This window comes from Penicillium canescens, assembly GCF_028828765.1.
Source record: "Penicillium canescens strain IBT 15451 chromosome Unknown utg000001l_segment0_segment0, whole genome shotgun sequence".
NCBI classification, from domain to species: domain Eukaryota; kingdom Fungi; phylum Ascomycota; class Eurotiomycetes; order Eurotiales; family Aspergillaceae; genus Penicillium; species Penicillium canescens.
Window position 1 is genome coordinate 1975182 of NW_026703963.1, and position 24003 is coordinate 1999184.

The 24003-nt window shown below is 47.9% G+C and overlaps 7 protein-coding genes across 7 annotated transcripts; 4 read left to right on the top strand and 3 right to left on the bottom strand.

Moving 5' to 3' along the window:
- Positions 1-1459: 1459 nt before the first annotated feature.
- Positions 1460-2046, bottom strand: N7446_000750 (uncharacterized protein; the record flags this gene model as incomplete). The annotated part of the gene is made up of 3 exons (XM_058509517.1): positions 1460-1653; positions 1701-1778; positions 1839-2046. 3 exons carry the CDS (start codon positions 2044-2046, stop codon positions 1460-1462), a joined length of 480 nt encoding a protein of 159 aa, XP_058378496.1.
- Positions 2047-2847: 801 nt separating this feature from the next.
- On the bottom strand, positions 2848-3821 carry N7446_000751 (uncharacterized protein; the record flags this gene model as incomplete). Its single annotated transcript, XM_058509518.1, has 2 exons — positions 2848-3415; positions 3475-3821. 2 exons carry the CDS (start codon positions 3819-3821, stop codon positions 2848-2850), a joined length of 915 nt encoding a protein of 304 aa, XP_058378497.1.
- Positions 3822-5946: 2125 nt separating this feature from the next.
- N7446_000752 (uncharacterized protein) lies at positions 5947-7616 on the top strand (the record flags this gene model as incomplete). The annotated part of the gene is made up of 5 exons (XM_058509519.1): positions 5947-6544; positions 6598-6751; positions 6807-6927; positions 6978-7001; positions 7065-7616. The coding sequence occupies 5 exons, from the start codon at positions 5947-5949 to the stop codon at positions 7614-7616; spliced, it is 1449 nt and encodes a 482-aa protein (XP_058378498.1).
- Positions 7617-8357: 741 nt separating this feature from the next.
- Positions 8358-8951, top strand: N7446_000753 (uncharacterized protein; the record flags this gene model as incomplete). The annotated part of the gene is made up of 3 exons (XM_058509520.1): positions 8358-8571; positions 8637-8702; positions 8761-8951. The coding sequence occupies 3 exons, from the start codon at positions 8358-8360 to the stop codon at positions 8949-8951; spliced, it is 471 nt and encodes a 156-aa protein (XP_058378499.1).
- A 4074-nt stretch (positions 8952-13025) lies between these two features.
- Positions 13026-15958, top strand: N7446_000754 (putative MFS monosaccharide transporter; the record flags this gene model as incomplete). Its single annotated transcript, XM_058509521.1, has 4 exons — positions 13026-13169; positions 13280-13411; positions 13461-13929; positions 13986-15958. The coding sequence occupies 4 exons, from the start codon at positions 13026-13028 to the stop codon at positions 15956-15958; spliced, it is 2718 nt and encodes a 905-aa protein (XP_058378500.1).
- Positions 15959-16695: 737 nt separating this feature from the next.
- Positions 16696-20258, top strand: N7446_000755 (ankyrin repeat domain-containing protein; the record flags this gene model as incomplete). The annotated part of the gene is made up of 3 exons (XM_058509522.1): positions 16696-16980; positions 17046-18477; positions 18529-20258. The coding sequence occupies 3 exons, from the start codon at positions 16696-16698 to the stop codon at positions 20256-20258; spliced, it is 3447 nt and encodes a 1148-aa protein (XP_058378501.1).
- Positions 20259-22990: 2732 nt separating this feature from the next.
- N7446_000756 (uncharacterized protein) lies at positions 22991-23656 on the bottom strand (the record flags this gene model as incomplete). The annotated part of the gene is made up of 1 exon (XM_058509523.1): positions 22991-23656. The coding sequence occupies one exon, from the start codon at positions 23654-23656 to the stop codon at positions 22991-22993; it is 666 nt and encodes a 221-aa protein (XP_058378502.1).
- Positions 23657-24003: the final 347 nt, after the last annotated feature.

Genomic DNA, 24003 nt, shown 5'->3' on the forward strand with positions numbered 1-24003 from the left:
GCAACTATTTTGAATTAGAGTGTCGATGCCTGCTTCTCAATCATTTGAAATTACCTGATGTTGGTTGTACAGACCGGATGATTAAGATAGATTCCACCTACTATCTGAACGTTCACCTCCTGTTCATTACTTGCAGAACAAAGCTTCGCGGGCGTAGTTAGCATAAAGAATTCACGTAAAGTAGATTCATCGCGAGTGGGTTTCACCAGCAACTGCTTCATTTAAGCGATGTCAGTCACTAGCTGAAACTGATATTAGAAGACGGGAATGTTAGAAGGGACTAGATTGTTAAGGTCAGACAGCACATTTCCAAGTACGTCAGAGAGATGCTTCAGGTCCCTCACGGTAGTTTGACGTATAGCCAGCTCCCTGAGGCTATTAGGTGGCGTCAATCCATGATAGCAGGGAGAGGAAGGCTTCTTCAATGCCGAGTCGTGCTTGAAAAAATTCGGTTACGAAAGATTGGATATGGCTTTAAATGTTGAACTTGCAAAGTTCTGATATGAGTGTAGACCACCGGTTTCATGAATGAGACAGGGTTGCTCTAATTTATATATTCGTCGCCCTCCCCCAAACTCCAGGATCGTCTTTTGTGACAAAGGTACATGCTGCAAACCCCGCGAGTCTAGATGTAGTTTCGAATCGTTTCAAGGTTACGATTTACTACTGTCCAGAACTTGCGTTTTCATAGTGATTCCCATGACCATCCCATCCTGTCAGTTTATGGAAACACGGTTCATCTCGTCTCGTCCTGTGCCGCACACTTTTCCTATCTCATTGGCTAATGGGTTTGCAAAGACATGCTAGGTTTATTCCAAAATATATGGGATATTCAAGAATGACATCTTGATCTCATATTGAACCATCAACAACAGAGCTCGAATCGCGGCAAAACGATGCCTCAACGCATATTTATGACCCGTGCTTCAGGCTACTGTAGCGACCGGAAGGTTTCCTACCGACTGAATTAACCAGTCGGGCATCAACATACTCAAGCATCACCACCATCGCCACACTTGAAATACATGTTCGGAAAACTTGAGCATCTGGAGTGCATAATTATTGAACCTAACTTTCGAACTTCAGTGTGGGCGGGTGCGCTCGCCGCGACATAGAGCTCTACGCATTTGGTCTCCATTTCGTTCCTAGCTAAACTTGTCTGATCCCAAACGGATGAAACTAATTTATCACATACGTAACATCACCTCGGGTTTATGTGAAGACAAATCACCCGTTTGAATTATTGTGTTGAGCGTGGAGACGAGCTATCCATACATGATCGCAGGTCTCACGGCTTAAACTCCGGAAGTGACCGTTGCCGTACGCATGGTCCAATGATTGAATGTGGGCTCTCGACTAATGGTAAAGTAAAACACACAAACTCCCTTTCACTACAGCCCTGGTGCAGACATGGTGTAGTAAAGAGGTGTTGTTTCAACTCAAAGCAGCCATTGAATGACTACTCCAAATGGGCGCTAATATATCCCGATGAATCAGGAATCAGGTTGTTGCCATGGGAGCGGAGGTAGCATATAGTTTCATCTTTGGTCGTTATGGCACGAACACACGTCGCCTTCTTGTTACACAGTTCGATACACTCATCAATGCTCTTGACGGCGATGTCATATCCCAAGTCGTTCTCGCCGTGCTTGACTATGTTATGTTAGGGGAATATTGCAATGTTTTGGAGCAATACTTACTCGCGTTGCACCAAATCCTGTAGGTTCTGCCGCCAGAAGTAATGGTCTGCTGCTCATCCAGTTGCGTGTCGTTTTCACCTATCAAAAACAGGATTAATCAGATGTGAATTCACTTCTTTTAGAATAGCCAACACTTACAGATTTTGCGCTCTGGAACAGTAGGGGGCTCTGGCTCTTCGTAGCAACAGCAGCCACGACCGAGCCCGCTTCGAGAGCCTGAGCCTTGGCCAAAGCGAGCACCAGCGACCCCAGACCTCTGAACTATCAAACCCTGAGCATACGAAGGGGTGATTTTGACAACGAGCAGAGCACCACACAGAAAAAGTAGATTGAAAATCTTGACCATAGTGGTAAGGGGAATTATAGACACAATGGAAGAGCGGGAATTATTCTGATCCCACACTATTAAATAGAAGCCTATACGGTATATGTCAGCTTCAAATTCGCACTGACATTGCCTCTTCTGTGAGCCCGCATAACTACTGAGTTGATGCATACGCCATGTAACTAATTCCTGCAGCAGGAAGCATGTATGCCAAGATCACTGCGGAGTGGTATAGCGGCCAGGCGCCAATGTAATAACTCGTTACAATTACCAAAGAGGGGTAGGTTTATCAATCCCCTATTCTTTGGCGTATTCTACCTACGGCTACAGTAGACTATCCATGGGCTTTCCCCCAACATTGTCTTCATTGCTACTCGTGCTTAATATCTAGTGGGCGATGTTTATAACAGAACTAAAGGCGATGTTGATCATGTCCCTACATCCCACATAATATAACCGTCCTAAATGTTGCTCTGCCTACTCCCTGTCGCCGCAGAATCACTATAAAGCAAAAATAATGGCTACGGGAGGTTAGGATCATACGAAAGACTGGAGTTTTTCTTGGGCAAGGCTGGTTTTCTTCCAGGGAATGAGAATTATGTACAGGTAGGAAAAAGAAATTTGGAATGAGAACAGCTCTACTTCACAAAATAAAAGTTTTAGCACATGAGAAAGCAAGGTGTCTCTAATATTTGAACTTTCTGAAGTCAATTGAAGGTACAAAGTATGATGAAATGGAGCACCAAGTTAAGGCTTAGACGTTGATACCCGAAATAAAAATTCTTGATATGACTTCGCCTAGTGGGGCTTGCCGGCTCTGAATTATTGTACATGCAAAGTTTCCGTTTGGACAACTCCCTCTCGTGTGTCCTTCCAGCTCCAAATGTTCATACCAATCTTAGTACCTGATTTTACCGGCATGCCTGCGTGCATTGTTTCCCGATAACCGCGTCCATCCTCTCGGATGTTGACCCAGTAGACGGCGCTACCAGCAATTGGCTTGAAAATCACCCCAGGCTCGGTCGATGTACAGTCGATGTAGTCACACCAGGCACTTTCTTTTGGTCGCCTAATCAAGGGGAAGTGGGTGCCACCACCGGTACAGTTGCCTTGCAAAAACACATTGTAGGTCGAATAGCGATTGAGACGATTGGGCGGCGAGTCGAACTGGTCATGGTGATAGGAGAAGAAGCCATTCTCATGGTAACGTTGGAGAGATAACGGTTCCATGAGCAGCTTTGACTCCAAGTTTTGATAACGGATTGCCCTCTGTTCGATACATTGCAAAATTTCGTCCCGTGGAGGCCATGCATTTTCTGATTTTCGGAAGTTGTCATCATTGCTACTTACTCCGTGTCGGTAGACCACAGATGGAGAGAAGCTTTCTTTCCTGTAAGTCAAGCATTAGAACCCTGAATAGTCCAGTTCCGGAGAGGAGGGGCAGCATACGTAGACTCCAACAAGTGCACGATCTCATCTGGAGAAACAAAGTTGGGGATATAGATGATAAGAGGATCTTCATGCAGTGTGAAGTACTCTATGTGAGAGAAATCCGGACAGGCGAGTGACTCGTTCGCAGCGATGAGACCTAAGTCCTGTAATCCGTCCGGCCACACTTTATCGTCGGGCTCGAAGTTTGTCTGTGCGATTGAAGGCTGGTCGTCGTCGAGACCCAGGACAGACACACGTTCATCTGGCATGGACACGCCGACCACATGGACGCCCTGTGAATTGGACTCAAACTGTATCGATAGTGGGATTGTAACATGGAATCTTTCGATTTCATTGACGGCCATGGTTGTGAGAAAATGAATATGGGATCGAAGAATTGGTTGCACCTGAGTTGGTATTGAGAAAAGATGGAATAATTTAGTGGGCGTACTGGGAAGGACCCAAAGCTCATCATGATTTTTTCGGTACTGTTTATTTGTCGTATGCAGACTAGTATCAGCTGGAGCATTAGTTCCACCCAATATGGTCCATCTAGTTGGCGTGCATGAAAAAAAAGCAAGGAAAGCTTCCCCAAGGTTACATTCATCGTGCAGCACTGTTCGCAAACGACAGAATCCCCACGGGGCTGGGTCGGGGCGAGCTGAAGTTGCCTCCTGCAAACTGTATGCGGGTATATGCAGGTAAGATCTGAGTGGGTCGAACTAGTTATGCACCTGCTGGCACATCCTCAAAAATTGATATGTCCTAAGGAAAATCCTCGGGAAACCCTATCATGACCTTAGACCACGTGTAGTACGCAACTACATGGGAAAATATTAACGAGTGGACTGCCAGAAACGTGGTACAATTCTTTGTAGGTTTAGAAATTAATTTTTTACGCTGAAAATAACAGATTTAAACAAGAAAAGCTGATATATTGATTTAACAAATAGAAAAGAGTGTCATGTCCAATCAACCTAAAAGCAAATAGGTAACAAAAATTCAATAATCACAACGTTAAGTTTGCAGCAAAATCAAGGGTCCTGCGTAATGATCTTTCCCTCTGAATATGCTAGCGTATTTCTTCCAGGTGCTCTCCGCTCCCTCGCTTGTCTTGATAACACTTTCGGGACCTGGAGGGTGGCCTTCCAGTCGAAGATCATCTACATACGCCATTGATCTCGTTGCTGCCAGGGTAGGTCTCTTGACATGGGTTATTGAAGCAACCATAGTGGCTGCCGTCGGCTCGGAACAAAGCAATGGCGCCACTCGCAATGCCTGTGCAGTATGCCTGAGCGACTACCTTTGGATCTGGTGCTGCCGGAGCGGGCGCCGGCAAGGCTGCACCACCAGGACATCCGGGATCGGGGAATCCGAAGGTAAAAGGCAACATAGCGCATTGAGTAGGGTTAATTCTGGTCCACTTGAAAAATAAGGCGTCTGACTGCCCGAAGAGCGAAGCCAGGAGAACCAATTTGAGATTGGTGATTTGCATTTTGTCGGCGTGGTAGACTAGGAATACTAGGTTCATTAATATATGGAGTTGAAGTGGGCGCCATGGAAGAAGAGGATACCTTCAATGCTTTGAAGTCACGTCAAATGAAGATAGATGATGAGACTTGATTGGGTAGTGGGTGTAATTGAGGATTGAGAAGGCAAATGGTCTCTTTATACTTCAAGATCTGGGACTAGATACTGGGATACGATAATCCAAGTCTTCTACCCCCTTATATGTTTTCATCTCCCAGCCCAAGTATACAATGTGCTCAATAATATTGCTTTTTACTAAACCATGTGAATCTGTGCCCTCTTGCATGCAGATTTTTCACTAGTTACGCCGTGAACAGAAAATATATGCCTCATGCATATGATACCCCGTATTACGTACATTCATCCCCGCATTCTTTGTCTCAATCTGTCCGCTCCTGCATTATCTTGCACGAGGGCTAGCTGAATAGTGGGCTAGATCGTACACAGGATACCACAGTTAGACCTCGCCAAAGTCGCGCGTCGGGTTTCGCCCACGAACCTAAAATTCGCCAAGGAAATTAAACAGTAATATATGCGATCTTACACAACTTTCTATGTGGTATGGGCTGTATTGCGATGATAGGTCTGTAATATACAGGCTCATGGGTCCATGGGGGGTTGTGGATAAACCCATGCGTACCCAAAAAAGGCAATAGGCGAGGTCTAACCACAGTTCATCGTGCATGGCCTATTGCGAGGTTTCACAAGAAACCCAATTCCATCTTGCATGAATGCGAGGCTAGGCTACTTCAACACTAGAAACTATTGAATTGATGGTTTAGTTTCGTCGTACTCGGAAATGCAAATTATTTGTTCACTAAAGAGGGCCACGGAGACTCGGCATATGATTGTTTTCCCTTCCACAATCGGCCCATTCTATAAGTATTCCCCTCCTGCCTCCCACATAGTTATATCTCCATCTTCTTTGGAGTTTACTCGGTTTTTATTAAATTACGAGCAATGAGGCCTGACAACACTTTGTATTTGATTGGGGTGGCCCTCCTTGGGCTTACAAACGCTCAGATCAAGCCCGGTCCTAGACCTAGCAGCGGCAGTGGCATCCAGCCTGGCGGTGGTGGGAGCATCCAACCTGGCCCTGCTGCCGGTGGCGGGAGCATCCAACCTGGCCCTGCCGCCGGTGGTGGTGGCATCCAACCTGGCCCTGCTGCCGGTGGTGGGAGCATCCAACCTGGCCCTGCTGCCGGTGGTGGGAGCATCCAACCTGGCCCTGCCGCTGGTGGCGGTGGCATCCAACCTGGCCCTGCCGCCGGTGGTGGTGGCATCCAACCTGGCCCTGCTGCCGGTGGTGGGAGCATCCAACCTGGCCCTGCCGCTGGTGGCGGTGGCATCCAACCTGGCCCTGCTGCCGGTGGTGGGAGCATCCAACCTGGCCCTGCCGCTGGTGGTGGTGGCATCCAACCTGGCCCTGCTGCCGGTGGTGGTGGCATCCATCCTGGCCCTGCCGGTGGTACTAGCCCTGGGTCCTGGACCTGTCCTAACCCACCCAAGGCATACAACCAATCGCCACCAATCACCACTAGTATCTCCTGTCCTGCGAGTAAGTGACTCTTTGCCATCATCGAATACCTCTTGGTTTCTAATACAATACAGGTGATGGAAGTATCTACGAGGCACTTGATGGCAGCTGGTATTACCTACAGTGCTGCACCCAAAGCTCTTCCAATGCGTTGTCCGTCGGTACACCGCAAGTTTCTAGCATGAAGGAATGTCTCAACAAGTGCTCTGAGATCGCGAACTGCGAAACGTGAGTTGGCCCATGACACACCTGTTAGGTGCACTGTTTTCCTAACATTTCCCAGTGTCTCATTCGAGCCTTCCACCCTTTATTGCAACCTCCTTGACTTTGGTTCTTTCTCTCAAACCTCTCATGGAAGCCAGCTCTATGCCTTCCCGACTTCCCCCCGGTCACCAAGCAGCCCAGTATGACAACTCGCCGGTGCGCTACCACCTGTCCAGATGCTAATGGCCAGATCTATGTGAGCCCATATGGCGAGGTAAGATGATACTCCTGAAGCCCTTAGGTGATGTTCCATGTTCCTACCTGACAATGAATTTAGACCTTCTACATGAGCTGTGGAATGCGTCACGGCACCCCGTACCTCAACGTCGAAAAAGTCTCAACCCTGGAGGATTGCATGGACCACTGCGCAGCTTCTCCTTCTTGCAGCAGTGTTGACTTTGACCAAAGCAAACAAGTGTGCTATTTGAGCAACAATGACAGCCCTCCAACTCTCGAAGCTAGTCGATTTGCTAGTGCCCACTCCGTCGGCTGTTCTGGGGCGTGCGAGGGCTGCGGCAAGCAAAAGTGTGGCACACAGCAGCAGCCAAAGCCCAACACGAATCAGTGCGTTGATAATCAGCTTGTTTATGTTGCCAACCACCCGTTCCGGGTAAAATGCAACCGATGTTACACGAGTACAACAGCACCAACAGTATCCAAACCCGAGGCCAAGACCCACGAGGAATGTATGCAGCTTTACGTGTTGGAGGCTAATAATTATGTTGGAGCGAATTGGGAGAAGAACGGCGGATGTGTTTTGAAGCCTGTTGGGTCTACAATCACGGACAACACTTACTGTACTGCAGCCTTCGTGCCACTCTGGAAGTGATTTTTGGTCAAGGTCCCCATACAGTTTTCCCATCAGCAATTGTTGTCTTGCCCCAATTAACTCTTACTATTTGTCTTTGCGACAAGATCTGCCGAGCGTGCAATGTCATCTTTTTGGTCGTTATCTCATTTGTCATGTCATTCCAGTATCTTTATTTACAGAATGCACTTGCTCGCCAATGTTGCACCTCGCACCCTAGTCAATTGAGATGTAGCAGAAATGGACACCTCTTCTCAAAATTTCCCAGGTTTCTCCACTATAAATGAGCTTTTCCCACATCAGGCCTAAATTTCCACATCAACTAAAATTATGAGATAATCGCTCACTTGAGGGAATATCGTACTGACAGTTAGAAAGATAATACAAAAAGCGGACCCTTCTGAATACCCACTACAAACGGATTTAAATTCCATCCTTACTCGGCTAACAATGCCTCGCTTCGTCACTGCCTGGTGACATTGACCTGCAGTCTAACGAGGTGGCTTGTGCAGAACAGGGATACGTGTACTACCTAGGCGCCGGGATAAACTTTCACAAGGGTATCGTATATGCGTCCTGCTGCAGGAATCTCAGACGGCATATGCATCAAATCAATAGTTATGCTAGCTCACAGACACGCTGTCCCCTCGAAGTTGATCTAAGCCGTAATACTTCCAATTTTCTCCGCTAGGCTTTTATTTAAGAGTGCGAGATCACAATAAGTTCCCCCTTCCATTGTCTGTATCCTTTCTCTTACTCCCAATGGTGAGACTTTTCAATCTACTTCTTGTGTGCGGTGCTCAGTTCCTGGCCGAATTCCCCTCGACACAGGCTCAGGGACTGACAGGGCAGGGGTCTGGGGTTGCTGGTGCTCGCTTTGGCCAAGGCTCAGGCTCTCGAGGCGGGCTCGGTCGTGGCTGCTGTTGCGAAGAGCCAGAGCCAGAGCCTGAAACTCCTGTTGAGTGCAATCCACAGTGTAAGGCAGCGCTGAGATATGTTCTCGTATCCCACAAGTCGGGGGATGCTAATAGTATTCCTTAGGTCCCTCTGCCCATTCAAAGATCTTTCAATGCAAAGGCCGGGCTTTTAAGCAGTTCTGTGGCATTCGTAAGTCTCGAAATTCCTACCAGATAAATGACATGGCTTCATGTTAACTATTTTTTAGATGTCGCTACCCCCACTCTGAGAGAGTTTGCCGTGTCTTCTTATCAAGAATGCTTCGACAGCTGTGTTCAAGACACTGATTGTCATGCTCTTGATTTTGCGGACAACCACTGCTGGCTGAAAACGCAAGGCGTTGATCCGCCCCCCAAAGTTATGCCTAAGAATCAGGATATAAGCATCATCTTTCTTTAACGAAGATTTACTGTAATGACACTCGAAATTGGGGTTCCAGATCAATTTTGCCTTATCTAAGTTGACATTCTGATAGCCAGAACTGCTTCTTATATATTCTTTTCGGATCAAATTGCGTTCGTTCCCCCGCCTCCATCAACCATAATCCCAAACTTGACGGCAGACTGAAATCTTTATATGTAATCCCTTTTCAATGCGGCGGGTTAAGATGAAAATGAAAATCAGAGTGTTTATCCTACACCAAGTTCCACCGCTGTAAAGCATGATGCCCGAGTGGTGTAGTAAATTCAAAGCGATAAACGCCAGTTGCTACAAAAGAGGTGGGTTAGACGCCTGTGTGGTATCAACTAGGGTTTGCGGCTTAATGCACAACGTCTCAATGGGCTAACGTGGGGGAGAGATCAGTGTGGCCGCTTGCAATTTAGAACCACAATACCTAAATGTATTTAATTTAGATAAAGAATTCATACCGACACAACCCCTTGGATGCTAACACAACTTCCTTCCTGATTTGTCAGGCGTCCCTTTTTCCCGCCATTTTACCTCCAATTCTAAAGTCCACTGACCATGCTTCCAGCGCAAACTTGAGATACTCCCATTTACTATGTAGCCCCTAACAAAGTATCAAGTCACTTTCGTACTCTACCACCGACCATGCCGCTTAGCGTGAGACAAGTCCCAAATAGGAAACTGATGCTGATTTCGAAAACCGCAGAAATGAAGGAATTGGCCTATGTAACCGCCAGCTGGCTAGTTTACGTCGAATTCTTTAAAATTTGTATTGTACCGGCGATTTACAGAGCTCTCTGACGCTTCCTAAGGCAACCGGACTAGGAATGCTCGCTGGCGATACCGTATGAGCTCCCTAGGCCGTAGCTGAAACTATTCCCACCCTGTCATCGCTACAATTTGAGTCCAAAGTCTGGACCTAAAACCTAACTCAACCTAGGACCTAATGCTAGGTACCTATTATGGCCCTAGGAAAACCCAATCGTATATAAAAAGGGCTCTTAGCGTTTATAACACTGCTATTTTATCCAAATAAGATACTATTTTTTATATATGTACAGACTTCCGCTGCGTATATGTAAAAAGGGTACTACTGTTTGCAGGTCAGAGCCCGACAACTAGATAAGGTGAAGATGCCTAAAGAGCAATTATATTACAGGAGTATAGAGACTGATTCTTAGAGAACTTCGGGTTCTCAGAAGAGGCTATTTAACATGAAGGGCAGCGTTATGGAGGGTCAACGCTAACGCGTCGACACCTATACATTGTCGATCCTCCGTGGTTGCGAGAGATCAGTGCATGCTTCCTAGAAACGCCGTTACAATTAACGAACTAATTTTTCTTCGTCGCCTACTAAACATTCATTGCTACAGTTAGCATTGTTACATAGCAAGATTGTAGATCTTTAAGTAATTCCGTCCACTAATCACCCTAGTAGAGGTTCAAAGCCCGAATAGGGCATCGCGAGGCTAATAAACGAAATATCTGAGAGCAAAGATAGAAGTAGGAGACCGATCGATATGTCTAGAATGAACGGTCGTATTGACGAAGCCTATCCTTTTTTTAATAGGACATAGGGGCGATCTCAAAAAGGGTTGCACGTGAAAGAACTAGTGTGCTGCATTTTAATGATATAGCTTACGTAGGCCCCTTATGCCCACGCTTAGGTTATGCTTAGTGAGCGAATCAGGGTAACTAACGTAATTCACCACCGAGTGGCCACCCCACCCAAAAACGCGTCAATTAATTAGACCTTCCTTCTTTAACCACCTACCATGCCACCAATTCGCACTCAATCTTCTCAAAAACGAGAAGAGCAAGAGGGTAGGATCTTATTAGCTATTTAGGCTATTAAGAACCAAGAAATTGCTTCAATTCAAGAGGTAGCAACCCGATTTAATGTACCCCGTACGACTCTCCGCCGCCGCCTTGCTGGCTATATAAGTCGCGCTAAAACACGCGCTAATAGCCATAAATTGACCGAAATTGAAGAGAATTCACTTCTAAATTGGATTTTCTCAATAGATTTACGCGGAGCAGCCCCCGGGCCTACGATAGTACGAGAAATGGCCAATTTACTACTCGCGGCGCGTGGATCTACCCTAGTTACTTCGGTCGGCGAAAATTGGGTTACAAAGTTCGTGAAAAGGCATCTAGAGCTATCGAGTCGCTTTTCGAGGCGATATGATTATCATCGCGCTAAATGTGAAGACCCAAAAATCATTTACGAATGGTTTAATCTTGTCCAAAAAACGATACTTCAAAACGGCATCGACCCCGACGATATCTATAACTTCGACGAGACTGGTTTCGCAATAGGCTTAATTGCGACCGCAAAGGTGATTACGAGAAGGGAATACTACGGTCGGCGAGCACTTTTACAACCCGGAAATCGCGAGTGGGTTACCGTAATTAAGTGTATAAATTCCTCGGGGTAGGCGCTTCCTCCGTGCGTGATCTTTAAAGGCAAAGTCTTCGTCGAGTCTTAGTTCGACGGCCTTCCGAACAATTAGCGCTTCGAGGTTAGTCGAAAAGGGTAGACTTCCGATGAAATTAGCCTTCGATAGCTCGAAAAGCTCTTTATTCCGTCTACTTCTTCGCGTACGAAAGGGAAGTATAGACTTTTGATAACTCGACGGCCACGGAAGTCATTTAACCCCGAAATTCGACGAAATTTGCGAAAAAAATAATATTATCGTAATTTATATGCCTCCGTATTCGTCTCACCTTTTACAGCCTCTAGATATTAGCTATTTTACGGTATTAAAGCGTGCTTATACTCGGCTTCTCGAATCGAAAATACGTCTTCGAATTAACTATATCGATAAGCTAGACTTCCTTAAAGCCTACCCGTCCGCTCGAATCGAGGCATTTAAATCGGAGAATATTAAGAATAGCTTCGCCGCCGCCGGCTTAGTGCCTTATAATCCCGATCGAGTAATCTCGAAGCTCGATATTTGCCTTCGAACCCCGACACCCCCTCGAGCTAGGGAAGCGAGTGGGAGCCAAAGACGCCGTCGAACTACGTCCAATTACAAAAACAAGCTTCCTCAATTAAAGCTTTGCTAAAACAGCGCCTAAAAAGCCCACCGAGCCCGCTTAATTCCGCGATAAATCAGGTTTTAAAAGCCTGCCAAATCACAATACAATCGGCAGCTTTACTCGAGAAAGAAGTAAGCGAATTACGCGCTAAAAACGAGACGAAGAAGCAAAAAAGGACTCGGTCTAGAAGGCAAATAGCTTCCGAAGAAGGCCTCTCAGTTTTAGAGGTCTCTACCTTAGCAATACAGCCGGAGCAAGCAGTTTTAGCACAAATACCCCGTGAGGCAGGATCGGCTCCGGCACCTTTACAGCCACGTACGAGAGCCTTACCGACGTGTAGTGTTTGTGGAGTTAAGGGTCATAAATTGACAGCATGTCCTAATAGATCTCGAGTTTAGTTTATTGAATTTAATGGTGTTTTGGTTAAAATAATTGCATTTTAATTATTTACATAGAGGGAAGGTGGCCACTCGGTGGTGGTGGCCGCTCGGTAGTGAATTACGTTAACTTACTGAGATGGCGATTAGTAAGTGGATCGTGTGCTCAGGTGATGATCAACGATTTCGATTATGTAAGGATCGGTGATCATGTCCAGGTACTCAGGGACGTGCTCAGATTTACTCAGTGAGCAAAAAGCGGCAAGGCAAGCACTAAAACGGAAAGGGAACGCCAAGATGTGGCAGAGGAAATGAAGTACATAGATAGATCTGAATTCCAGTTGGACTGGCAATACGATAGTAGCAAGCTGTACAATGACATTCAAGTGAGATACGACAATTGGCGCGAAAAAGGCCAAAGCCGGGGTAAAACGGCCGGATCCTCAAACTAAATTTTGCCTTCTCCACTTCTCCAGAACTCAGTCTTCTTCACCTCCCATATCCCCCGGACTCACTCACCACTCGTCGCTGGCGAATATGAAGCCGCCGACTCCTTTTAATCCGCCTCCTGCGATTGAAACCATACAGTAGAACTGGGCACGCCCGCCTGGGCTCGCTACTTAGTCCGCGCGGACACACCGGAGTCATGGAGGGTCGTCGCCCGGCGACACTGGGCGTCTCAATCACCTTCTTCATCCTCGCCAGTATCTTCGTCGCGCTCCGGTTCATTTCGCGCATATTCGTGGTCAGGAAAATTGGGTTACACGACTGGTTGATGTTGGTCGCATGGGTATGTGGGATTCTTCGGCCCAGTTCCTGCATGATCCCGGGGATGGAGTCACAATGGACAAGAGGACAGGGGAACCAGCAAGGTTGGCTCAGAGGCTAATGCGCCTGCAGATTATCGATTTTGGCTTTTCGTTTTCGCTCTTCTTCTCCGTGCAGAAAGGTCTCGGCCTCCATTCGAATCAGATCAGACCGGAGGATGAAATCGCTTTTAACAAGGCCAACTATGCGTTTACCGTTCTCTACGTGAGTACCAATGGTCCCTTGTTGCACTGCCTCCCTAACAACTTCCCAGAACCCGGCTTTAATGGCCGTCAAAACCTCGATCCTTGTCTTCTACCTGACCTTGACACGAAACCAGAAAGTCTTTCGATGGGCGAACTTTGTCACCCTGGGAGTTGTAAATGCTGCGGGCCTCGCATTGACGTTTATCAATGTGTTCCAATGTACTCCTCTCAACGCCGTGTTTCTTTCCGACGTCCCGCCCAACGCGCATTGCACCGACATTGTCACTTTGTACCTCTCTTCCTCCCCGGTAAATATTATCACCGATCTCGCCATTCTCTTCCTTCCGATGCCGCTCCTGACGAAAATGCGCCTTCCCTTCAAACAAAAAGTCATTTTGGTCATCACTTTTTCCTTTGGCTTCTTCGTGGCCGTGGTCGATGTTATTCGAATTGCTTTTCTCCAACGAGCTGCCATTTCTCGCTCGCTTGAAGTCAAATCTATTCATATTCAGAATTATGGAGGGGTGGACTTCAGCTGTACGACTCCAATTTCTCCCAATTTAACACATGCGGATTGAGCTAACGGGCTTTAGGGTACGCGTCACTCTCTTTCATGTGGTCAGTTGTTGAAGTCAACGTCTCGATAATTTGCGGTTGCGTCCCAAGCCTCAAGCCTCTTGTGACTCGTCTTGTGCCGAAGTTGATCAAAGGCACCAATGATACCTCTAATGGCACGCAAAATGGACCCTTTGCAAACGGAGAAACACCGATTGCAGTGCCATCGCCTGCTGCAGCACCAGGGGATCTAGGACTGCCATCGCCTTCCCCAACTGGGAGCGAAGCTAAAGCAACTCGCAACGGTAGCGTCTTTGCGCATCGGCACAGCTCTCGCAGCTCCAATGAACCAATGGACATATTGGACTTCTTGGGTCATCCTGAAACAGCAGCGACGCTAGACACAGAAGCAAATACCAACACTAGCACATCGTACCCGCCTGATATCACATTCTTTGACTTTGTCAACATGAAGAATCCCGAAAGTATGCTCAAGCTGAATAATCGAGAGTCAATTGCTCCGATTGCCTTGACTACACTCCTATTCTTCCTTTGGGGCTTCGCATATGGATTACTTGATATCCTGAATACTCAATTCCAGACTATCGTGCACTTAGGACCATGGTCGTCATTGGGACTTCACGGTGCCTATTTTGGTGGATACTTACTTGGTCCTCTCTTGGTTGGTGGGCCTGTATTGAGAACCTGGGGATTCAAGTCCACTTTCATGACCGGCCTGTGCATCTATGCCTGTGGAACACTAATTTTTTGGCCATCGGCTGTTCTCACATCGACGCCTGCGTTCATTACGTCGAATTTTATCGTCGGGTTTGGCCTGGCGGTCTTGGAAACAGCGGCGAATCCGTTCATTGCACTTTGTGGACCGCTTGAAAATTCAGAGATCCGACTTAATATTTCACAGGGTGTTCAAGCCATTGGAAGTGTCTTATCACCCCTTTTGGCCAAAAGAGTTCTCTTCAAAAACGTCCAAGATGTTGCATCTTTAGTCGATGTACAATGGGCTTATCTCGGCATCGCCCTATTCGATGTGCTGTTAGCAGTGGCATTCTGCTATCTGCCGGTCCCCGAAGCCTCGGATGAAGATCTGAAAGAATTGGCAAACAGACGCCGAGAAGACAACATGGCCAAGGTAGTCGGGATCCCAGTCGTTTGGCTAACACTGGGCCTGGGCATCTGGTCCCAATTTTTCTACGTGGCTGGACAAGAAGTATTTTCAACAACACTTGGACGCTTCGTCGAAGCAGTACACCCAGATTCTTCTCTAACTCCTTTCGACTTCCTCACAATCGGGCACAGCGTCTTTGCCGTCGGTCGCTTCCTCGCTGCCTTTGCGCAGTGGTTCCTTAAACCACGCTGGATTCTCATGGTCAACTATATCGGCATGATTGTCTGTGCCGTCCTCTGCATGAAGTTAAACGGCTCAGCAGCAATTGTCATGGCAATGCTAGTCTACCTCTTCGAAAGCGGTACATTCAGCATCATATTTGCCATTTCATTGCGCGGCACGGGCCAGCACACAAAAACAGCCGCTATGATGTTATCCATGGCAATTAGCGGCGGAACCTTCTTCCCCTTCGCAAACTACGCAGCCTATCTAAACAAAGGCGAAGCCTATTCTTTCTGTGTCCTCGTGGCACTTTTCGCCGCCGGTGCCATCTTCCCCATCTACCTCAACTTTGTACCTGCCGTGAAGAAACAAGTCGACCCCGTCCCGAACGAGTACCTCCGCCGCCATCGTCGCCGATCACGCGCCCATCCCCGCTCAATACCCCGTGAGAAAGAGAATCCTTCTCTAGGTGGCGTGTTTTCCCGTCCTCGCAGCCTGGTCTCGGATCCCGATCACCTACCTGATCTCCCTCTCCCCGAGGAAATCCACCGAACCTCTCTCGCAAACGACCTGCACGGCACAAAATCCAACTCGAGTTCGAATTCGACGTCGAGGATCTCAGATACCAATCAAAGACTCTCGACCCGAAGCAATGATTCATGAACTCTGATAATGCCTTTCGCTAACATTGGCCTTCCCTTCTTCCTTGTACGCTTTTAATGTCTTTTCGCTTTTAAAAGCCCGCGATAATCTACCCTGAGATACCCCCTCCACTTGCTTTTCTCTAGGTCCGAAACAAACCCCTTGTTTTTTATTATTCTCTGTACTTAATTTTGGTGGCTGTGTCGCACTCCTTTTGCATTACTTTTAGCGATGGTGTTGTGGGATCAAAACTTCCTACGGGCTATTTTTTGGGTTTATACTCTTGTCTTTATTGCCTAATAAGATCTGAGATTTTCTTTGAAGACAACCCTGACCCTTGCGAACTAGAAGTCCCTACTCAGTCTGTTAAGCTCGGTTGGGGGCTGGTTGGTTCTTTCCAAGACATGGATGCGTAATTGCCATCTATCAAACATCCATATTCTTGACCTTCTTTCCACTTCCTACTTCCACTTCCTAAACTCGCCCCCCGTCGGCTGTATCTTCCTAGGTCTCAAGTGAAATCGCTAAACATGACCATCTTACAAGTACTATTTACCCGAATTTGCCAAGACCATGATATCACCAATCACACCTGCAGTTTAGCCAGCCATCTTTTTCCACTTCCGCAACGGTCTCGTATCTGTGAAGTTAACTGGGCTGCTGGCCCGAAGTGAGGCTGAGGCTGAGGCTCAGGCGGATGATCTCGCATTTCATCATGTTCATTATCTCCAGAGGCGCATTCTCACCTTCAATACACCATGGCTGGGAGTGAGGAGTCGCCATTCTCGAACTTCGAGGGCCGGGTAAGAAACTATCTGCTGGAGGACGAATACGCGGACTTTGACGGATCTGAATACATTGATGGATCTTCGTCCCGCCAAGGTGACAGAAATAGACTCCGAAAGCGCAACCCACTCTTCAAGTCAAGGGTAAATGTCTTGCAGGATGACAAACCGGGTTCGCTTTTCAGGGCTCTTCGACGTTGGAAGCCGTTCGGCAAGAAGGAAGAACAGCCTGGATCTAACTTGATGCCGGAGGATGAGGTAGATGCAATACCTGTGGACGGGTTGCGAGATGTTATAGGGCACTGTGTTGACTCATATTCTAGGGCATTCCCACAGACGCGGTTTTACAGGAACAATTCTCACAGGAACCGCCTACTTGGTCTAATGAACTTGATCCTGGTCACGATCTCATAATTGCAATCGTCGAAGGGAAAGGAAAACCGCGAATACGTACTCTTTTGGATGAATTGCGCAACCCAAATGCTACACCACCCCATCCAGTCTATGGCAGTGTTCTCGCCGCGGCTGCCGGGGCAGGCTCAGTCGAAACCATTCGGCATTTGTTACGAGCAGGCGCAGATGTGGACATGCAACTGATGACCGGGAATTACGGTAGTGCCCTGTGTGCAGCTGCAGCGTCACATCATCCTGAAAATGTCAAATCGCTTCTTAGGGCTGGCGCTTCTGTTAACATGTACTTGGCGCAGGGCGAATATGGAAGTCCCCTTGCTGCTGCCGCTAGAGAAGGTTCAAACAAAAATGTTCGACTCTTGATACAAGCAGGCGCCGACGTGAACATGCGATTGAAAACTGGATCGTATGGCAGTCCTCTGTGCGCTGCTGTGCCTTCCCTTCATAACATCCAAGCTCTTCTCGATGCCGGTGCTGATGTTAACATGGAGCTGTATCAAGGCACATACGGCAGTGCCCTTGCTGCTGCTTCCGGATCACAGTTTCCTAAAAGTCTCGATGCTATCCTGGAGGCTGGCGCGGATGTTAACATGCAACTGTCGTTTGGCGAATTTGGCAGTGCCCTTGTTGCTGCCGCTGCTGCTCCTGATGAGTTAACCTCTGCCATGAATATCAATGCCCTTTTAAAAGCAGGCGCCAATATCAATATGCAAGTTAAAGATGGCGCACACGGCAGCGCTCTTGCGGCTGCTGCTTCTCGGTCAAACCCGTCCCACCGAGTCATCGAAACCCTGATCAAAGCCGGCGCCAATGTCAATATGAACTTGCATCATGGATCCTACGGTAGTGCTTTGGCTACTGCTACTTCAGTAAAGGCTGTGAACGCCCTTCTTGGGGCAGGAGCAGATGTTGATATGAAGCTTACGCATGGAAGCTTTGGCACCGCGCTTACTGCAGCGCTGCAAAGAGTGATCAATGCTCATCCTGTAGGTTCTACATGGGACACAGAGGAAGAAAAGACTGTCCGGACCCTGCTTGCCACAGGGGCAGATGTTGGACCACTGCATCAATTCTACGTCGAGTTACTCCGCATACCGGACCCAGGGGTTCGAGCAGGGTATGGCGAAGCTCACGAATTCAAGTTCGATTGGGAGCTTCCCCTTTCTTTGGAATCTTCAAGTGACATCGAATCATATCTATCACATAAAGGGACTCTGACGAGAAATAAGAATACCGTCAGACTGGCATCTTGTCGTGACTTTCTCGAGAACTCTTTTGGAGATATAGGAACGAATATACTGCAAGGAATCGTGAGAGCCCTCCGAGCATTCGACGGTTTTTATTGTGAGTAACACGGCCACTACCCTTTCTCTTGATACTAATCGATAAATTTAGTTGATGGCACTATCAAACTTGAGACCCATAAATCCAAGATCTGCTTGTGGGTTACTACAGAGACCATCGAGGCACGAGATGCCTTGGAATGGATTTGCCTCACATTTCGGCAGGCAGCTCAACATAAGATTTCCGTTTCCACCATCAGCGATGACTCTAATGACGGGCGTCCCATATCACTAAACAAGTTGGCCCCGTTCACATCGTTCGCTTCATCTGCGGAATGTTGGTATCCTCTTTTTGACTCAGCTGTGATTGCATTACAGTCATCTGTTGAGCCGCAACTTCAACCATGTGAAGGGCTCGAGCTGGATTTCAAGCAGCTACTTAAACTTGCAGCTGTCGAGTATCCTATCATGGTCAATGATGGCATCGTTCTCATGGGCTACTCGACCGCACTTGTACCTATCAAGCAGAACACCGATGGAAGGATTATGTGGCACTTGGAAACCGCCACGGACGATTTCCAACTTCAGGTGTCTAATCTCCAAGCAATACAGAAGGAGTGGCTAAGAGTATCCACACTCGAAGATTTGTTATCCGCGCCAGCAATACTGGGCTGGTGTTCGGAAGCAGAAGTCCTCTTAGGCACCGATCGCCTAGAACCAAATGTGGCATGGTCTGGTGCAAAGGTCAAACTAACTACCTGGCACTGGAATGGAGCAAACCTCCAACTCCTGGCACAATCCGCTTCTCCATTGAATCTGGGAGTTCAGGTAAACTTGAGACTTGATCGATCAGTCAACACCATCCGGTTTAGCCCCTCTCGAAACTACCTCAAATGCCTGTCGAGTAGCTCTCAACAGCCAATTGTCCTTTACGATGTAAAGTCCAAAAGAGCCTGGCTGGTCTCACTAATTTCTGTGCTCCATCACATGTTGCTGGCGTATTGTAAAACGATAAACAAAGAATTCAGTGATAAATTCCCGCCTTTCGCTGCACCAGATACATCTGGCACTGCTTCTGCCTCGTTGCAGGTTTTACGTGATAATGGAGCACTTGTCATTGAGAGGTCAAAGGTGAATGAGGAATCAGAGGTGAATGAATTAACTGTCCGCGATCTTATTATGGGATTTTCAGTGAATCTCTCAAAGACAACCCTCCAATCTCCCAAGGCATCGAACATGCATCCGCTCACGGTGTCCACAATTTTCGGATACGAATTTGCAGACATTGTGATGGATTCGCCAAGCAGTGAACTAAAGAAAAGCTCACTTGAAAAGGAGGGCCTGGCCTGGGTATCCCTGCTCAATAATATTAAGTGCCTCTTCTGCTCCGATCTGGGCGATGCAATCATCGGAAAGCGCTCACCCTGGTTATCCTCACCCTGCAACAGCTTACTCGAAGGGTGCGATTTAATGGCAGCATCTATGCAAAGTTTGGAGCTCCTCGCTCAAAAGCACGGAAGCAATGCTCATGGTTCTTCATGTCAATTATCGAACGATCACTCCTGGTATCTTGCGGGTACACCCTTCCAGGTCTGCGAACATGAAGAGAAAGATTCCTGCTGGGATCGACCTGGTTTCCTAGAAGAGACGCTGCAAGAGATCAAAAGCCGACATATCTCGGCAAATGGTTCCGTTCAAAATGGCAATTACTCTTCCCTTGCCCAAGGAGCTTTGGTTTTCGGCTCACAGGCTCGGTCTAAGAGGAAGACTTTTCTCACGCTTGTCCAGTCAGCCGAAACTCGCAAGGTTTCAATCCAGAGCACGACTAGCTTGGTTTCTTGACCAAGGACACACGAGACCCTTCGGATCAGGCCTGTTCAGGCAGTTGCTTTTTACTTTCAGAGTCTGCTTCCTGGATCTTAAGATTGGACGGGAGAGGTACTATTGGCTGCTCGCTGCGAACGCTGACTCCTAAGCCGAAAGCCGATTCCGAATTCCACTTTCCATTCCCAGTTTCGAGTCATGAATCTGCTTCCTGGCTGTTCCTTTCGGCTATTTAATTTATCAAAGCGTCAATACCCCCTTGTAGCAAACCAGATCTTGTCTGAGCCTCTACATATACATGCATATCAGCAGCAATTAACTTGTAATATACAGTATCAACAGACAAACATCAAGATAAAAGCCACAAAAGCCACAATTAAACCATCCGTCTATTCCCGATTCAGTTTTAGACGGTTTCAGATCCAATTCTTCACCCTTTTAAGCGCGGAACCAATATCCGATCGATGTTTCACATATCCCACATATATCCCACAAACGCACGAACCAGAACTCCAGCGCGTCAATCCGGACCGTTGAACCTTGAACCCATGGTTTCAAGGCAACCCGCTCTAAATTACTTTACCCAGCTTAGGGCCGCGCTTCCTCCTCCGGACCAAACTTACAGTACCCTGAATCACCAACAGGTGTGGGTTTTGGAACCGATGAAGCTCGACCCAAGATTTCGACTGGGACCTTAGGGGTGCGGTCCACGGATCGGTTGTGAGATTACCATGACGCGTTGGCGTTTCTTGGCTCTGGCGTTGGGGTGTTCGGGGTTTGAGAAGTCTGTTGTACAAGTGTAGCGGTCAGTCGATGGTCTCTACACCAAGCTTTATAACCGCGACTTGGATAACTACAAGTTACTATTTCCCAATTTGGATTAGGTCGTTCTGCAGGATCTCAATATTGGTGCAGGGCTTGCATATGGGTACATGAGTCATGTATTTCCTCCGGGAACTTAATCAGTGGCGTATTATCAATTCTGGTGGACTTGATAGGACAGAGAAAGGCACAGATGTTTGCCCCCAAAGTAAGGAGTCCACTGATTTACACGCACGGGCATTGACATGCCGCCGAAACTTGGTTCATTGGCGTTTCAGGCAGTTCTGCGATCTGCACGGGATTCAGGGACTTGGATCATCTCAGCAGAGACTTACTGGTGTCGCATGTGCATGATGATCAACCCCCTAGACTAGTACACGTACAGGTAAAAAGGGCAAAAAAAAGCCACGCGGAAGAATAAATCAGTCCCCCGCTAGGGGCGCAAGTGGCCCAAAAAAAAACAGGGTGATCTCGGAGAATTTTCTGATATACGCCAGTCATGCGGCGCGGAATTCAGGGGACTCCGCAGGGACAGGACTAGCGGGACCCAAAAGCAAGCCTTAGCCTAACACTAGCGGAACTAAGAGGCCAATAGACTTTGGCTTTCAGCTACGCCACGATTTGCCGACAGGTGAATTTACAGTTTTCGGACTTTTGAGGCAAACCTTACATGTACGAGCCGCCAGAATAACCTTATTGGTTACACTTGCGATCCATCTAGATCGACGGAGATTTTGAGGAAAATATTCTTTGCGATCAAGCCTGGTAAGTTATCTCCTACATTTCTGGGTGTGGTTTTCCTTGCTTACGGTGATACTCCGAGAAACCATATACAGTAGTCGAAGGGGGGAAATAATTGGAAATATATCAAATAAAAAAGGCAATTAATTGGAAAGTAAAAGTGTAAAATAGCCCAGGGTGGACACTCTTAAGGTTCCTACCCAATTTATCCTTGACGTCCAACTTCAGGTCAGATGATTTCACATGGGTCATCCCGCCCAGTGTAAACCTCGATCCCCTCGATTGTACCTGGCCTGACCCTCCACATCCATCGCTCTGGCCTTCTAACTATATCTCTCGTATCTCGATTTCCCGTCAAGTCCACGGTAAGGAAAGAGACGGCCCCAAGTCACAATCTACCAAAAAGCCTCGATCCACTACGTCCAAGGGATGGCCATCTACGGGTGATTATCGGATTGGATCTGGGGTGTCCACAGCGGAATAGCGCAAACCGGTGGGGGAAATGGTGGAAAGACAAGTAACGGGACGGAGCAGATATTGGTACGGACGTTGGGGTTTGTCGGCTTTTTCTCCTTTTCCTCTCGCTCTCTTTCTCTCCCCATAGGGCCGGCGTTACTTCAGTCGGCCGGGATGACGTGCGCTTGGAGTTGCCGCTATTCCCACGTATTTCAATTATAAACATTTTCCAGGAGGATTTCCGGGCGACAGTATTTTATGGCTCTTTTTTTCATTTTCCTTTTTTTTTTTTATCTTTTTAATATTTTTAATATATTTTTTTTTAATTCCCCTCTGTGGAGGCTTCGTTACCAATCAATGGTCTGGTCTCGTGTTCGTAATGGATATCGGATCCGATAGTACCGGGTCGAGATGCCGCTGTGGCTCGCGTTGAGGATATGGCTTGGATGCGATTTTGAAGAGAGGTATAGGTACATAGCATACATCCAGATCTAGTATATTCCGGGAAACCCCTTGCAAGTAGAAAAAGAAAAAAAGGGCAAATGGCAATCCCAGGATCTCCGTATAATGCTGGAAAGAATAAAGCCGCTGGACAATGGACAAAGACAGAATCGCTAGATGTGAAGACCAAATGGGGCACAGAGGACGCCAAGTCGCCGACCCAATGTGAAGACAGTCAGATTCGAAAGAGAGACAACAAGAGAAAAGAAAAAAGAAACAAGGCGGAGCTATCACCCGCGTGCACTGCGCGGCCGTGAATTCTGCGAGGACGAGTCATGGAGAATATCAGGCGCCCGGGGTCCAACCATCCAGTCCTCCATAGCGAGCCATTCACTCCAAGAGCGTTCAGCTGCTTCGATCTCTGCGTCCGAGGGGCTCTGTAAAGGGCGCAAAAAGGGAATGGTCTCCAGAGGCGGGATATCGTAGTCTTTCTTGACGGAAGCCCAACCCCCGCTCTTCGCGGCGAAAAGATAATTGCGCCGTTCCTGCTCGTGCAATGGGCCCACGCCGCTGCCCCAGTCGTCGCCGAAGAAGCCGTGCAGCACGCCTGGGAAGTCCATTCCAGTTGCGACTAGGCGGCGGATGTAGGGGATCAGAGAGACCGAGGGCGGGCCGGGGGGTTGTGAGCCGGCTGGAGGGATGTGGGTGGCGGAGGAAGACGAGGATGGCGAGGTCGAGTTAAAGACGGGGTTCGGTTGGCGCTGGAAGGGGAGTCGGATGTTCAAGAATGCGGAGAGGGCCTGGACAGGGACGCTGTGTTGGGCGTGGTCTAGAAAGTATCGTTGGCAGCTCTGGTAGCCGGGGTACCATTCGAAGATATCGAAGTTGTCGTCCGTTCTTGGGGAGGCTCCGGCCAGACCGATCATGGTGGCCGGGTCGAATTGATGGGAGTTCATGGATGGAGGATCTACGTGTCTGGATAGTTGCTTAGCTGTGGTAATTCCTCTCTCTGTTCGGGACTGCGCCTCGTTCCGGGAATCCAGTGGGGTCGATTGCGGTGCCCCGAGCTGCACTTGCAATGAGGTCTGTGAACACGAGGGGTAGTGGAGAAGGGGAGTGGTTACTTGGAAAAATAATCCCTACCTCGACGAAGGAGGCGAGAAGAGATAGGGGTAGAACGGAACAGGTCCCTGATGGCCCGTCGAGGTTGCTTGTTGGACATTAGGGGACCATGGGGGGAGGAGGGATGTTCAATGCAGTACTAAAAGGACGTACATTTTGAATCCCGCGAAGGGAAAGAAAT